At 34.5% G+C, this 16,055-nt stretch overlaps 1 protein-coding gene across 9 annotated transcripts in view; it reads left to right on the plus strand.

Annotated features, from left to right (window-relative positions):
- LOC127411946 (B-cell linker protein-like) overlaps window positions 1-13,425 on the plus strand; it is a 45,208-nt gene extending 31,783 nt beyond the window's left edge. For 6 of the 9 annotated variants that reach the window (XM_051647895.1, XM_051647897.1, XM_051647899.1 and 3 more), the window contains 13 exons: window positions 153-175; window positions 560-616; window positions 1,022-1,052; window positions 2,477-2,522; window positions 2,609-2,681; window positions 2,793-2,820; window positions 3,247-3,277; window positions 7,692-7,767; window positions 8,210-8,241; window positions 8,356-8,405; window positions 8,552-8,635; window positions 9,706-9,861; window positions 12,634-13,424. In XM_051647895.1, the coding sequence (XP_051503855.1) occupies window positions 153-175; window positions 560-616; window positions 1,022-1,052; window positions 2,477-2,522; window positions 2,609-2,681; window positions 2,793-2,820; window positions 3,247-3,277; window positions 7,692-7,767; window positions 8,210-8,241; window positions 8,356-8,405; window positions 8,552-8,635; window positions 9,706-9,861; window positions 12,634-12,750 (804 nt within the window). In that variant the 3' untranslated portion in view covers window positions 12,751-13,424. Of the gene's footprint in view, window positions 1-152; window positions 176-559; window positions 617-1,021; window positions 1,053-2,476; window positions 2,523-2,608; window positions 2,682-2,792; window positions 2,821-3,246; window positions 3,278-7,691; window positions 7,768-8,209; window positions 8,242-8,355; window positions 8,406-8,551; window positions 8,636-9,705; window positions 9,862-12,633 lie in introns of all 9 variants that reach the window. The other 3 variants (XM_051647901.1, XM_051647898.1, XM_051647902.1) reach the window with 1 other exon arrangement.
- The last annotated feature ends 2,630 nt before the right edge of the window (window positions 13,426-16,055 follow it).

Here is a 16,055-nt window from a genome sequence, read left to right on the forward strand (position 1 = left end):
TTTTTTTTTTACATTAAAGTAATTTTGGAGTGAAATATGACCTGACATTTGATATATTCTTAACTGGCTTTGCGTGATTCAGCCTTTACATTTCTGTAATTCATAGATTTGTTTTATAAATGCTCTGAAAAACGTTCTGTCTGTTATTCTAGGGGAATTCTCAGTCAGAGAAAAGGTACGGACATTTTTAAAACTCCTTCAAAAGTCTGTCTTTTTAATCGATCATTCCCTTTTGGGCCCCCGTGTCACATCAGGCCCCAGTGCAGTTGCCTGTAGTTTCGCCTCTGATTGTGACTGCATGTATTTTCCCAGATAAGAAACAACAGCCTTGAATTATTCAGTCCTGAACTGCTACTTCTGCTTTGTGATTAGAGCTGTCCCACTTTTAGTAAAACACAACACATGCTTCCCTGATCTGTTGAGACTCTGCCAAAACTGCAAGTTTAAAGTAAAAATATATATACAGTATAACAAGCTCTGACAGAATCAGCTCCAATTAGTACCAAACTGCAGTCTGCGAGTGTGATTCTTATTATTGCTTTGCAATTCTGTTCTGCAGAAGTAACATGACTCTACAACCGAACACACAGATGGCGCCCCCTAAAGCCAGTCCAAGGTATTGCACAATTGTCACTGTTACAGAAATGTACCATAGTAATCAATAGTTTTTACCAAAATCCCATAGTTACTACAGTTATTGTTAGTATATAAACCATAATAAATCTCCTTCAAACAGTGTAAGATGCTTTCAGAATCTTTCTGAAATGTTGTTTACTTCTTTGACAGTTATACCGAATAACCACAGTTTTACTATAGTAACAATAACTGTAGTAACTATGGTATTTTAGGGAAAACCATGATCATTTGTTTGTAAAGGCACTAAGCTTGGTTTAAATATTCATTTCATTTGATCAATGTGTTGAGTTATTGTGGAGGTTATTTTGGAATTTTTCACAAATTGTTAGCGTACATTTATTTTGTTTAATATATGTTTAATAATGATTGTTTTTTATTTATATAGAATGCATATTAGAAAGCCAACCATGACCCAAGTGAGTACTAATGAGTTGTCAATAACACAAGCAAGGATGGTTACAAACAGCATTGTTATTATCAATTAGACTAATAATTAATATATTGTTCTTGAAATCACTTATATGCTCTTAAATGACAAAAATGTAACCTTTTAAGCTCTGAAGGTGTTTTTTTAAGATTTCCTGTTTCAGTGGCATACCCAAAATTAAAGGCTTAAAACTTGACCACAAAAAAGGAGGGTCAAGTGCTTGGTATCACTGTAAAGAAAACTTTTCAAAACAAATTTTATGATATAGATTGTGATATATTCTGAGACTCTCAGCCTAAAAAAACTGCTGAAAAAAATCACACACACACACAAAAAAAAACTGAGCCAAAAATGTACTTTTTTCTTATTTTTCTCATTTGACATTATATATCTCTGGGTGTAAATAAGGTGGCTCTGAAAAACTGCTTTTGTTTTGTTCCCAATTATGTCAACTGTATCTGAGAAAATGTTTCCGTTGATACGTCAAAGCAATCAAAAGTTATAGCATTACAAAAATCATTTATCCTAATGTCCAAAAACATCTCCAAGTGTCCAGAAGTCTCTTCAAACAAATAAAACATAATAATTGTACATAAGAACTAATTACACATGCAAACACAACAATGACTAAAGGTTTGTATAGCATACAGACATGATTTTAGTAATGATATTTCACAGAATGAGTTTCATTCTGTGGCATTTGAGTCATCATTGAGTCTGTGTCATCTATTTGGCGCCATCTCCTGGTGGCCATATGTAACAATGATTATCTAATGACCTATGCATCTGATTATCTTGTGCGTGGGCTCATTTGAAAGATAATCACCTCCTCATACCACCTGGTATGTGATATTTTATTTTCTGTGTATTTCTCGTGAAGTAATAAGCGAAAACGCGGCATATAAGCAACACCAACATAATTGTCAAAGACATATACTTAGCTATTACTCACTATATTTTTGTCTGTGTGTAAAACAAATGGGCTGGTTGTATTCTACTCCTTGAGAGCTTTCCAACAACATATAACACATGGACTATTTGATCAGTTAGATTTTTTTACCGATTACAATAATATGTACAAATTTGCAAATTTCAAAGCACTTGTTCAGTTTTGGTCATAATGTCTACATGCACTGGAAAATAGAGCTTCTAAGCTTTCAAATGATACCTATATTGTGTTGGTCAAGACTGTTATTGATATTTTGATGATTATTGTTTTTTCTCGTGGGCCCATCCGAGCTTAAAGGGGTTAAATACGCCTCTGATCGTATTTAAATATACAGGAGAAAGACTGTATATTTTGCGTGTGTTTATCTGCAAACAGACATGAACTGAAAACTGCAAAACTCCAGTTTTTATTTTATGAGGTCTTTAATGTGAAATGAGAATATGATGACTGTCTTGTTTGAGTAGGAACCACAATCAGAGGACGAGTATGAAGTGTGTGACACAGACGATAGTGAGTATTCTCAATCAAAACATGTGCTCACTTTCATATCACTCACGAAATATGAATGAACGTAAAGTGTGTTTGATTCTTGTTAGGTGTGAATGAAAGGCTAGAGGAGAGCACAGAAAGCAGGAAACTCTCCATACCAACACCTCGACCCCGGGAAATGTCAGTCACTAATTTCTGCATAAAATCATGATATATATGACATAAAATACTGTGATCGTCGTATCATAATCACTAGATTTGATCTAATAGTTATCACTGTTGTTCTTTTAGGAAGAAATCAAGTCCTGCTTTGATGCCGGTAAGCATTGGATTATTTTATACATACATATATATAGGTTCAACTTCAGGCACTTTTAGCACTGTGGATTTCTAGAAAGTAAAGTCTCGTTAAAAAACTTTTACACTTCCACTAGTTTATTTACAGGGTTGTGAAGGTTACTTTTAAAAAGTATTCCTCTACAGATTACTGAATACATGCTGTAAAATGTAATTTGTAATGTATTCCATTCGATTACTCAAGGTCAGTAATGTAATAAAATACGTTTTATTACTTATTTGGATCAAATAAAAAGTCAAAGTAATCTTTTCAGTCATCAAAATACTATTTGAATGTAACTGTATTCTGATTAACAATGATGATCAAACATGTATTTGTGAGTATTTCACATTTCCTAGTATCTGTGATTTTTGTAAATGAAATACATTCAATATTCCTTCATTCCAGAAACGAAGCGTTCCTCAGCAAGATAATGAAGGTAACGATCACAATCACTTGTGAGATAATAAAAGAAAAACAATCAGCTCAAAAACAGGGACTTATTTTGAGTGTCATAATAAGCTGCTTTTCCACCTTTATGGGCTCTTTGGCACAGTTACGGTTTCTTTTTCCATCGCGGTGCTGCAAAATCAGAATAGACTGACTGACCAATCGTGTATCGCCATGTACTAAAGCTATTCCACCAGCACCGTTGAGTACAGTTAGATACGTTATGAGAAATCCAGACTATGAACGGTTTGTAATCATACCGTACCGTAAACGATTATTTATTAAATTTTCACTAGTAAACTGTTCACTCTTGATATCAAAAATTACATCATTACTCACAGAAATACAGTACCTATTCTTGATATCTATAACTATTAATATCTCTTATTGCTAAATCACTAGTTGATTTGTACATTGTCGTTCAATCCTGTTCAAAGCACAATTACAGATATCTATAATTAATTACTTATAGTTAAAATTTCAATTCCACATATCAGCTATGCACTTCTGACTAAAACTAATTATAACTTCTGATATCAATAATTAAATTGTTACTAGTGCAAATGGCCATTTATTATACTAATAATAGAATTAAAACTAGTAAAAATGCTCATTTTTAATTTCAGTAATTAAGTTTTCACTAGTAAACCGTTCATTCTTGATATTAAAAATTAACTAGTTTAAAGCTTAATTATTAATATCTCTAACTGCTAAATCACTATAGAATTATACAATTATTTTTTATCATTCACTCCTGTTTAAAATGCAATTACAGATATCTATCATTAATTTCTTATAGTACATATTACATATATTAGCTATGTAGTTCTTACTAATAAAATGTATCATTTTTTATATCAATAATTAAATTGTTACTAGTGCAAATGGCCATTTATTATACTAACAATAGAATTAAAACTAGTAAAAATGTTCATTTTTAATATCATTAATTAAGTTTTCACTAGTAAACTGTTCATTCTTGATATTAAAAATTACATCATTACTCGCAGAAATATCTATTCTTGATATCAAATATGGAATTTCAACTATTAATATCTCTAACTGCTAAATCACTATAGAATTATACAATTCTTATACAATTTACTCCTTTTCAAAATCTATCATTAATTTCTTATAGTACATATTCCAATTTAACACACAGTATCAGCTATGTTCTTCTTACTAATAAAAATGATTTATTATAATTTTTTATTAAATTGTTACTAGTGCAAATGCCCATTTCTGATATCAACAATGGAATTAAAACTAGTAAAAATGCTCATTTTTAATATCAGTAATTAAGTTTTCACTAATATTATTTATTTATTTATTTAATCAGGGACAATACACATTAATAATACAAAAAGAAATGTAAAATGTGCCAGATTTAGCCAAACTGGCTAATTTTCATCTGCAGTCCCTAAGCAGGTTGATGTTTTAATAACCAAATAAAAAAATAACTGTCATTACACAAATACAAAACTATCATACCAGAATCCCTACAAATGCTCACAATTTTGATTGGACAGTAAACACATTTTCAACTTTCTAGAGAAAACACAACAACTTGTTATATGTTTTACTTCTTTTAGTTCTGTTGGAAGTCTATTCCATTCATAAGTTCCTCTAAAAACAAATGATAACTGGCCAAAGGTGGTACTTCTTCTCCCGCTCTTGTGTACCATCCTGTTATTTGATATATATATATATATAATCCTTAAAAACTGGTGGAGCAAAACCATTTAAAATCTTAAAAGTCAGCAAATGTGATCAAATCTTCCCAGCTCAAAAAACAATACTTAGTTAGAACACTGCAATGATGAAAACTATTTGGCTTTTTATCTAAAACCTTAAGAGCTTGCTAATAAACAGTCTCAACTGGTTTTAAAATAGACTTACAAGTTTGTGTCCATGTAGTCATACAGTATGTGACATGAGGAAGAAGCATGCAATTCATAAATAACACTGCTGCCTCTTTAGTCAAACTGTTTCTGATAAATCTAAAATTGGCTAAATTAAATTTCACTGTGTTAACAACTTCACATGTTTTTTAAAAGAAAGCTGAGAATCTATTATTATTCCCAAGTATTTAAATTATGTCCTTGGACAAACACTTCTGCTTTTACATCAAGATATGCCCTTTTGGTAAAAAAAAACATACAAACTGTTTTCTTGATATTAAGATGTAAGCATGATTTAGTAAGCCATTGTGAAACCTGATCCATCGCAGAAGTCAATTTCTGTGCAGCTGAATTTTTGCATGCACATACAAAACAACATCATTAGCATACATTTGATAAACAACATCTGAGGGACGGACATTTGGTAAATCATTTACATACATACTGAACAACAACGGACCTAATACAGATCCTTGCGGAACTCCAATATTAGAATCTAAATATTCTGATGTTGTATTTATAACTCTTACACATTGCTTTCTATTTTCCAAATATGATTTGAACCACATAATGGCATCAGCTGAGAAATTACAATTCGATAACCTTGAAAGCAAGATATCATGATTTACAGTATCAAAAGCTTTTTTTAAATCCAAAAATACAGCATCAACCACACCTCCTCTATCCGTCTTCGATTTTATATTTTCCAGCATAAAACAATTAGCAGTTTCTGTCGAGTATTTTTATCTGAAACCAAATTGCACAGGATGTAGAGGAAATGCACCATTATTAAGAAATGTAATTAATTGTTCTGCCACCCATTTCTCAGCAACTTTAGACATTACCGGAAGAATACATATTGGTCTATAATTGCTAGTAAACTGTTCATTCTTGATATCAAAAATATCTATTCTTGATATCTATAACTATTAATATCTCTTATTGCTAAATCACTAGTTGATTTGTACATTGTCGTTCAATCCTGTTCAAAGCGCAATTACAGATATCTATAATTAATTACTTATAGTTAAAATTTCAATTCCACATATCAGCTATGCACTTCTGACTAAAACTAATTATAACTTCTGATATCAATAATTAAATTGTTACTAGTGCAAATGCCCATTTATTATACTAATAATAGAATTAAAACTAGTAAAAATGCACATTTTTAATTTCAGTAATTAAGTTTTCACTAGTAAACCGTTCATTCTTGATATTAAAAATTAACTAGTTTAAAGCTTAATTATTAATATCTCTAACTGCTAAATCACTATAGAATTATACAATTATTTTTTGTCATCATTTTTTATCATTCACTCCTGTTTAAAATGCAATTACAGATATCTATCATTAATTTCTTAAAATTCATATTACATATATTAGCTATGTAGTTCTTACTAATAAAATGTATCATTTTTTTATATCAATAATTAAATTGTTACTACTGCAAATGCCCATTTATTATACTAACAATAGAATTAAAACTAGTAAAAATTTTCATTTTTTATTTCAGTAATTAAGTTTTGACTAGTAAACTGTTCATTCTTGATATAAAAAATGACTATATATGTCCTTAGATCAAAAATGGAATTTCAACTAGTAAAATCCGTAATTTTTTATGTAACTGCATTTCAACTAAAATTTCACAATGATCTGTCGTACACTCCTACGCAATTGTTGCACACATTCATTTCGTACAAGTTAAAATTCCAAATATACATACGAGTTATGTACATCTTACTAGTATGTCAATAATGCCACTGTTACTAGTGCAAATGTTCATCCTTGCTATCAAAAATGTAGTAAAATGTTCATTTCAGATATCTGTAATGGTAACTAGTAAAAAAGTATTTCCAAGATCTTTAATTACTTTTCAGTTTATTGATATTTGAAATTAACATTACCACTAGTGAAAACCAAATTACAGATATAGAACGAAAACGTGCATTTTTACTAGTTTGAATTTTATTGTTGAAATCACAAATGCACATTTGCACTAGTAATAATGTAATTATTGATTTTAAAAATGTATAATTAAAATTAGTAAGAAGTACAGTGCATAGCTGATATGTGGAATTGGAATTTTTACTATAAGAAATTAATTATAGATATCTGTAATTGCATTTTGAACAGGAGTGATTGACAGGTAATTGTACAATTTTTGTGAAAATGCTGTTAGAGATATCAATATTTTAACTAGTTTGAAATTTCCCTTTTTATATCAAAATTGAGTATTTCTAATTTTTTATATCAAGAATTAACGTTTTTACAAGTGCAAACTTATCGAAATATCATAAAGATATCAAAAATTTCACTAGTGAAAATGTAATTGCAGATATCTATAATTCATATCCTGTACGTGATTAAATGTTGCAAGGGCTTGCGATAACTCGCTTATAGATGTGACCGCCATGAGTGAGTTCTGCCCATTCAAAGTTTAATATTAAATATGATTGACATGTTTGTTGTTTCTATAGTTATATATGATCTCTCTTTCAGCAACACAAACAGTTATGCCACGAAGCCCACCGGATATCATGACACCCACGCCAACTACAGGCTTCCATCGAGCCAAGTAAGAAACCACAGACACAGTCAGGTCTCCTAAGCAACCAAATTAGCCCGGTTGCTAGGGAGGGTAGAGTCACATGGGGTAACCTCCTCGTGGTCGCTATAATGTGGTTCTCGCTCTCGGTGGGGCGTGTGGTGAGTTGTGCGTGGATGCCGCGGAGAATAGCGTGAAACCTCCACACGTGCTACGTCTCCGCGGTAACGCGCTCAACAAGCCACGTGATAAGATGCACGGATTGATGGTCTCAGACGCGGAGGCAACTGAGATTCTTCGTCCACCACCCGGATTGAGGCGAGTCACTACGCCACCACGAGGACTTAGAGCGCATTGGGAATTGGGCATTCCAAATTGGGGAGAAAAAAAAGGAAACCACAGACAAACATCAGTGTCCTGTTAGCATAACGTTATGAATAGAACTAAACCACAAACTCATGTTCTGCTGTAGGATTCCTCTACCTCGACAGTTTCCCTCTCAGAGTAAGATTCACTGTTTCTTTTTGCAATATACACACATTTTCTGCTTGGTCCATTAGAACTGTCTGCATTTGTTTATAACAGTAAAGCAAATATTCCTTGTGCTCCTACAAACAGGCAGAGGAATGTTGCCGCCAGAAAACAGAGCATCTCGAGATGCTGAAGAGGTGATTTCAAAAAGGCATTTTCTGTTATTAACTTTTACATTCATTTACTTGTCTATAAGTATTTCTTTTCACCACATAATTGGGTTTTGGCTCTTCCAGTTTCTGATTTGAATACTTCATTCACTCACATCTGTTCTCTCTTACAGGAAGCTGGTGTGTATAATAAGATTTGGTACGCCAGTATCTGTGATCGCAGGACCGCAGAGGATGCTCTCAAACGCTCAGCCAAGGCACGTCAGGACCATCACAAAACAACAGTTTTTTACACACACAGTTGCTTTTTGCTAAACTGGCTTGCGTGACATGATGATGACCAACAAATGTGTGATTTACTTTGGGATTTGTGGTTGATTAAAGTGATAGTTCACCCAAAAATAACAAAATAATATATATATATTTATCCTCCTGAGACCCACACGTGACTGCTGCGTGCATTTTCCATTTCCCTTTTTTATTTGTAACTAGTTGCACCTAATAAACATGCAAAAAAAAATTAATAAAATAAAAAATATTCTAGAGCAATTAGTTTCCCTAAAAATGTCCTCATATGTGGACAGCGGGACTAAGAAATTTTAAATAACACTATTGCTATAGAAAGTCATATTTTTTTAATCCGATTTTTTATGATGTTTCCAGGAGTGTTGATTATTCATGTTATTCAGACATTACATCACAAATTATCATAATTAATTCAGATTCAAAGTAATGTCCAGCATCATCCAATCACTGTCAATCATGTTAAAATAAAATAATACATTATAAATTGTGAATCTATGTACTGATTATCATTGTCACATGTCTGTCAAACATGTTGAGTGATCCAAACATCATCTGCAGCCTGAAACTGAACTTTTGATCAGATTTTAGGAGTGAATGCACTTAACTGCATAGAGAGCTATAGGATGCTCCCTTGCTCCCTATTTAGTGCATTACTTAACCTCCAGTGTGCTGTCTGTCGGCACTGGTCTCAGAACAGTTTGAAATGCACCTTATTTTCATCCTAACTTCATATTTAACTTTAAACTTTAAAAAACGTTTTCAAACATATGTTTCAAGATGAAAAATATATTTTTTTTTTTACAAATGTCATTCATTTTTACTTCAAGAATATCAAGATGTTTTCTCATGGTTACACCAAATGACCTGAACCAAATGTGCCTTTTCATAAAAATGTGTTTAACATTCATAAAAATGTTTTTGACTGATAGCCAGATAGATTTTGGCTTTGAAATATCAGCTGATTAATTAGCCTGGCCAATATATCAGATTCTTATGTGTGTTTTGTTAAATGTTACCTCAGGACGGGTCTTTCCTGCTCCGGAAGAGTTCAGGTATGGACGCACAGCAGCCGTATACTCTAGTGGTGTTCTACAACAGCCGAGTATACAACATCCCCGTCCGCCACATCGCTTCCACCAAACAGTACGCTCTGGGCAAAGAGAAACATGGAGAGGAGGTAAAGATTAGCACTGTTATAAAGTAACCTCACAAAGTATTTGAAAACATAAAGGAATGGTTCACTCAAAAATGAAAATTGGGTAATCATTTACTCACCCTCATGTCGTTCCAAATCCCATGACATGTCTTCTGTGGAACAATCTTCACATTCACATTATAAAACGGTGCATTCGTTTGAATATGCATAATGGTGAATATAGGGGAGGATTTTCTGAAACACTTCGCAAGTACGTGAACACAGACGATTCTAGCTACGTCAACTCGGTTTCAAGTGTTGCTGCGTTCCAAAATAACGCATGTACAGGTCACATTCACTACGTCGCCACAAGGGGCGCTATAGCGGACATTAGTGTGAATTGTCCATTTCTACGGTGTTTACTTTTTCATGTCAACTACTGTCATGATGGAGCAATAGTTTGAAGAGATTATCACCGAGCAAGTAAGTTAAAGTCGATATCGATATCGTAGAAAAATTACGGAGCCCCTCAGAGGACAAGGAGGGAATTTATTTTTTGTTTCCTCACAAATACTCCCTCACAATGAATTAACCATGGTTTTATTACAGTAACCATCATTTATCTATTTTATTAGTAGTAAAACTATAGTAACCACAAAATTGACTATGATTTTACCACATTAACCATATTTAAACCATAGTAATAATACAGGAAAACAAAACTATGTTAAATTATAATCATTCCACCAAAATAGTGTGGGAAAAAAATTGGTTTCCACCCAAAAAAACAAAACAAACAAAAAAACATGGTATTTACAAAAATTAACCATGGTTTCACTATAGTAAACCTGCCGTAACCATGTTACAATTTTTTCTTTTTGTGGCAAGAACTGTGGTTTTAAAAAGCATTGTATGTATTTAATTTTCTTTAACCAAATGGTGTTACTATAGTAAAACTATATTATAGTAAAACTATATATTTTTTGGTCATAGTTTGGTTTTCCTGTTGTTTCACTACAGTTTTACCGTGAATATCATGGTTAAAATATGGTTAACTCTTATGAAAGTTAACCATGGTTTTACTACGGTAACCATAGTTCAACTATATTATTTGCTATGAAACAATAGTAAATGCAAAACCAAACTAAATGGTATTACTATAGTAAAAATAACAAATTTTTTTTCTTTTTTTTTTTTTGGTCAAAGTTTTGGTTTTCTATAGTTTTACTACAGTTTTACCACAAATATTATGGTTAAAATATGGTTAACCCTTCAAAATTAACCATGGTTTTACTACAATAACCATAGTTTAACCATGGTATTTGTGGGGTCCTGGGTATCTCAGCGAGTATTGACGCTGACTACCACACCTGGAGTCGCAAATTTGAATCCAGGGCATGCTGAGTGACTCCAATCAGGTCTCCTAAGCAACCAAATTGGCCTGGTTGCTAGGGAGGGTAGAGTCACATGGGGTAACCTCCTTGTGGTCACTATAATGTGGTTCTCGCTCTCGGTGGGGCGCGTTGTGAGTTGTGCGTGGATGCCGCAGAGAATAGCGTGAAGCCTCAACACACGCTAGGTCTCCGCGGTAACGCGCTCAACAAGCCACGTGATAAGATGCACGGATTGACGGTCTCAGACGCGGAGGCGACTGAAATTCGTCCTCCGCCACCTGGATTGAGGTGAGTCACTACACCACCATGAGGACATAGAGCGCATTGGGAATTGGGCATTCCAAACTGGGGAGAAAAGGGGAGAAAAAATAAATAAATACCATGGTATTTTTAGTAAACCACAAAATTAACCATGGTTACTACAGTCATGGTTACTACAATATTACTATAGTAAAACCATGGTGACTGTATTGATATTACAGTGTTACCGTAATAACACCATGGTTAATTGTACCTAAATCATGGCTTCTGTAAAAACAAAAACATGGCTACTACAGTCATAGTTACTACAATATTACTATAGTTAAACCATGTTTTTTTTTTTTAGTTTTGTTTTTTTGCAAGGGAACCCAAAATAATTGCAAGGACATCCAAAACGTATTGCAAGGGAACTCAAAACTTTCAGAAAATAAATTCCCTCCCTGTCCTCTAAGTAGCTACATAAAAAACACATCTGGTTTAATGGCACATTAATGGACTTTAAAGGTACTGTAACTCTATCGCCCCCTTGAGGACTGAGGTTTGTTAACGCCACAGTCACGCAATTGCATTGATAATGCGTTGGTCATGCGCTCGCATCTGCGCCCGTGCAATTGCGTAAAGTATGTTCTATCAGGAAGACTCGAAGACTTGAGTGAAATTCAAGATGACATTTATTTGATGAATATAAAACAGTAATGTAATGTCTCTCTTTGGCGTAAGCCCCGTCTGGCAGTCCGAAGAAGTTGTACTTGGTACCGTCATATCCTGCCGGAGATAGGAGGCAGGGGCGAGGAGCCTACCCCCGTGCACGACGGGACTCGACTGGTGGTGGTGGGGTGGTGGAGGTTGCCGTGTTAGCACACTGAAACAGCAATGTGATAGATTGTGAGCAGACTTATAAAGCATTGGCTTACATGTGATTGGCTAAGAGTTACCTAGCTAATGGTGCGATGATGTACAGCTGCTAGTCTTCCCGCTAGAACTACGCTGCGCTTACATTTACTGACTTGTTCCTCACACAAAAAATAGCGCATGGCTTTAGAAGATTTGGAATATAGTGCATAAGTCATATGGTTGCAAAACATTAGTGGAACATGTCCATAGTTGCAGAGAGGCAAAAGTCCATAGTTACTAAATTCTTTATATTTCTCCCTTTCAGCGTTTCAACAGTGTTTCTGAGATCATTGAAAACCATCAGAACAATCCTTTAGTTCTGCTCGACTCACAAAACAACACCAAAGACTCCACCAAACTCAAACACCCAGTGAAACCTTGAGAAACCATTTGAACTGGCACGAAACTGTCAAACGTCCATCTGGAGGTGATGTGGAGACGTTTATAACTTCAGATTGACAACAGCTTTGAGAGGGTGCTGACATTAAACTATGGGCTAGATTCATATTTTACCTTCATTAAAAATATTGGCAAGAGCTCCACATTGGCAAGAATGGGACATGCTGCTACTTTTAAAAGTTATTTTTGCTGAATCACAGGCACATATGCCCAAAAAGTAGAATCCAATTACACAAGTGCTTGTTTTCTCTAGCAGTGGTATTGTATGTTGGTATAAATAACTTTGTTTAAAGCTGCTTTAAATTTCAATAAATTTTTGTGGGTTTTTTTATTTTTATTATTATTATTTATTTATTTGTTATAACTGTTGGTTAAACAAATAAACACAATAAACATCACTGGCACACATTAAGGGAAGAGTCAAGGAGATTATGAAGGTATATTGTGATCTTGTGACAAAGGAATTTTGCATGAATGTCAGATTGAGGCAAGTTGTCACATGTTTTATCGGTTGTAAATATATAATAATTTACATTTCACTCAATTTTCACTGAAATTGTTTTGCTGGTAAAATAATTTGTGATTAAATTAATTTGCAGTGGTAAATTAATCAATGTAATTCTGAAAACTCAAATAAAAGCCATTTTTCAAACATATAAATCGACATTCAAGACAACATATAATGATGAACATTTGTACTGAGAAAGCAACCTGCGTAATGGTCAACTAGCGTGTTACGACAGTAAGTCACCGTTTGCGGCACCATGCAAATGAATGGGGAGAGCCGTAAACTGACACTTACCTGTCGCGAAATTGTCCGCGTCTTCTTTTATATAAAATAAATAAATAAATAAATAAATAAATAAATTTACTACAATTTTATCGTAGTAAACACCACACATAGTTAATTCCAAAAAGATTGTTTAGTGTAAAACATGTTGAAGATTAGCGGACAGGCGGTCAATTCTTTAAGTGATGAGCTCTTTCCTCACAAAAGCAGTTTATTCAACACACTGAAGCATCTCCTCTATAGACATCCGTTACTGGCCTCCTCGCTAGGTTACCGCCCATAGAATGTCTATGGGACCGCCGCGCTATGCATTTTATTGCAAGTCTTGTAGGATCCTTTTATAGAAGGGCTCTGATATAATACCAAAGGTTTCAGGCAATGTAAAGCAATGTGTAGTTGCAAAATATGACGTTTACATTTATTGATCCAATCAGCAGCCTTCGAATTTGTAAACAGAAGCGTTGAAAAGCTGTGCATTTCAGTTTTATTTTTTCATGTTTGGTTGATGTTCAAAACTTTTTTTGTCTTGACTGTCCGATTCCCAAACGAATGATTCTTATGAGCTGGTTCTTTTAAATCTGCAGCACGAAATATACAGCGCTACCAGTGTAGTCCGATTACTGAACGAATGACTCTTACGAGTCGGTTCTTTTGAATCTCCAGCGCAACCAGTGTAGTTTGATTCCTGAACTAATGATTCTTATGAGCTGGTTCTTTTGAATCTGCAGCGCGGCCAGCATAGTCCGATTCCTGAATGAATGATTCTTATGAGTCAGTTCTTTTGAATCTCCAGCGCAACCAGTGCAGTTTGATTCCTGAACTAATGATTCTTATGAGCTGGTTCTTTTGAATCTGCAGCGTGGCCAGCATAGTCCAATTCCTGAATGAATGATTCTTATGAGTCGGTTCTTTTGAATCTCCAGCGCGACCAGTGTAGTCCGATTCCTGAACGAATTATTCTTATGAGACGGTTCTTTTGAATCTCCAGCGCTACCAGCGTAGTCCGATTACTGAACGAATGACTCTAATGAGTCGGTTCTTTTGAATCTCCAGCGCAACCAGTGTAGTTTGACTCCTGAACGAATTATTCTTATCAGTCGGTTCTTTTGAATCTCCAGCACGACCAGTGTAGTCCGATTCCTGAACAAATTATTCTTATGAGCCGGTCATTTTGAGTCTACAGCGTAAAACGTATAGTGCTACCAGCGTAGTCATATTCCTGAATGAATTATTCTTGAGTCGTTTCTTCTGAATCTGCAGCGTGTAACATACAGCGCTATCAGCGTAGTCAGATTTCTGAACGAATGACTCATATGAGCCAGTTCTTTTGAATCTACAGCACGACCAGCGTAGTTCGATTCCTGACTAATGATTCTTATGAGCCAGTTCATTTGAATCTCCAGTGTGACCAGTCTAGTTCGATTCCTGAATGAATGATTCTTATGAGCTTGTTCTTTTTAGTCTGCAGCATGAAATATACAGCGCTACCAGCATAGTCCAATTCCTGACTAATGATTCTTATGAGTCGATTCTTTTGAATCTACAGCACGACCAGCGTAGTTCGACTCCTGACTAATGATTCTTATGAGTCGATTCTTTTGAATCTACAGCACGACCAGCGTAGTTCGATTCCTGAATGAATGATTCTTATGAGTCGGTTCTTTTAAATCTCCAGCATGACCAGCATAGTCCGATTCCTGAACGAATGATTCTTATGAGTCGGTTCTTTTGAATCTCCAGCATGACCAGCTTAGTCCGATTCCTGAATGAATGATTCTTATGAGTCGGTTCTTTTAAATCTCCAGCATGACCAGCATAGTCCGATTCCTGAACGAATGATTCTTATGAGTCGGTTCTTTTAAATCTCCAGCATGACCAGCATAGTCCGATTCCTGAACGAATGATTCTTATGAGTCAGTTCTTTTGAATCTCCAGCACGACCAGCTTAGTCCGATTCCTGAACGAATGATTCTTATGAGTCGGTTCTTTTGAATCTACAGCATGACCAGTGTAGTCCGATTCCTGAACGAATGATTCTTATGAGCCGATTCTTTTGAATCTCCAGCGGGACCAGCTTAGTCCGATTCCTGAACGAATGATTCTTATGAGTCAGTTCTTTTGAATCTCCAGCACGACCAGCTTAGTCCGATTCCTGAACGAATGATTCTTATGAGCCGATTCTTTTGAATCTCCAGCGGGACCAGCTTAGTCCGATTCCTGAACGAATGATTCTTATGAGCCGATTCTTTTGAATCTCCAGCGGGACCAGCTTAGTCCGATTCCTGAACTAATTGAATGAATAAATAGAATATATTTAATTTAATTTAAAAGTCTATGTAAAGACTTTTGCGTGAATCTGTTCTATTACAAATGATTTCTTCACTTGGCAACAGGCTGCTAAGGGCAGTAAACCCAATAAGAGTAGCATTTCTTATTTCCATATATTTCTTCCTCAAACGTACTAAAAGAATCATTAATGGAGTCGTAATTGAACCAGA

Source organism: Myxocyprinus asiaticus, chromosome 21, assembly GCF_019703515.2.
Source record: "Myxocyprinus asiaticus isolate MX2 ecotype Aquarium Trade chromosome 21, UBuf_Myxa_2, whole genome shotgun sequence".
Lineage (NCBI taxonomy): Eukaryota > Metazoa > Chordata > Actinopteri > Cypriniformes > Catostomidae > Myxocyprinus > Myxocyprinus asiaticus.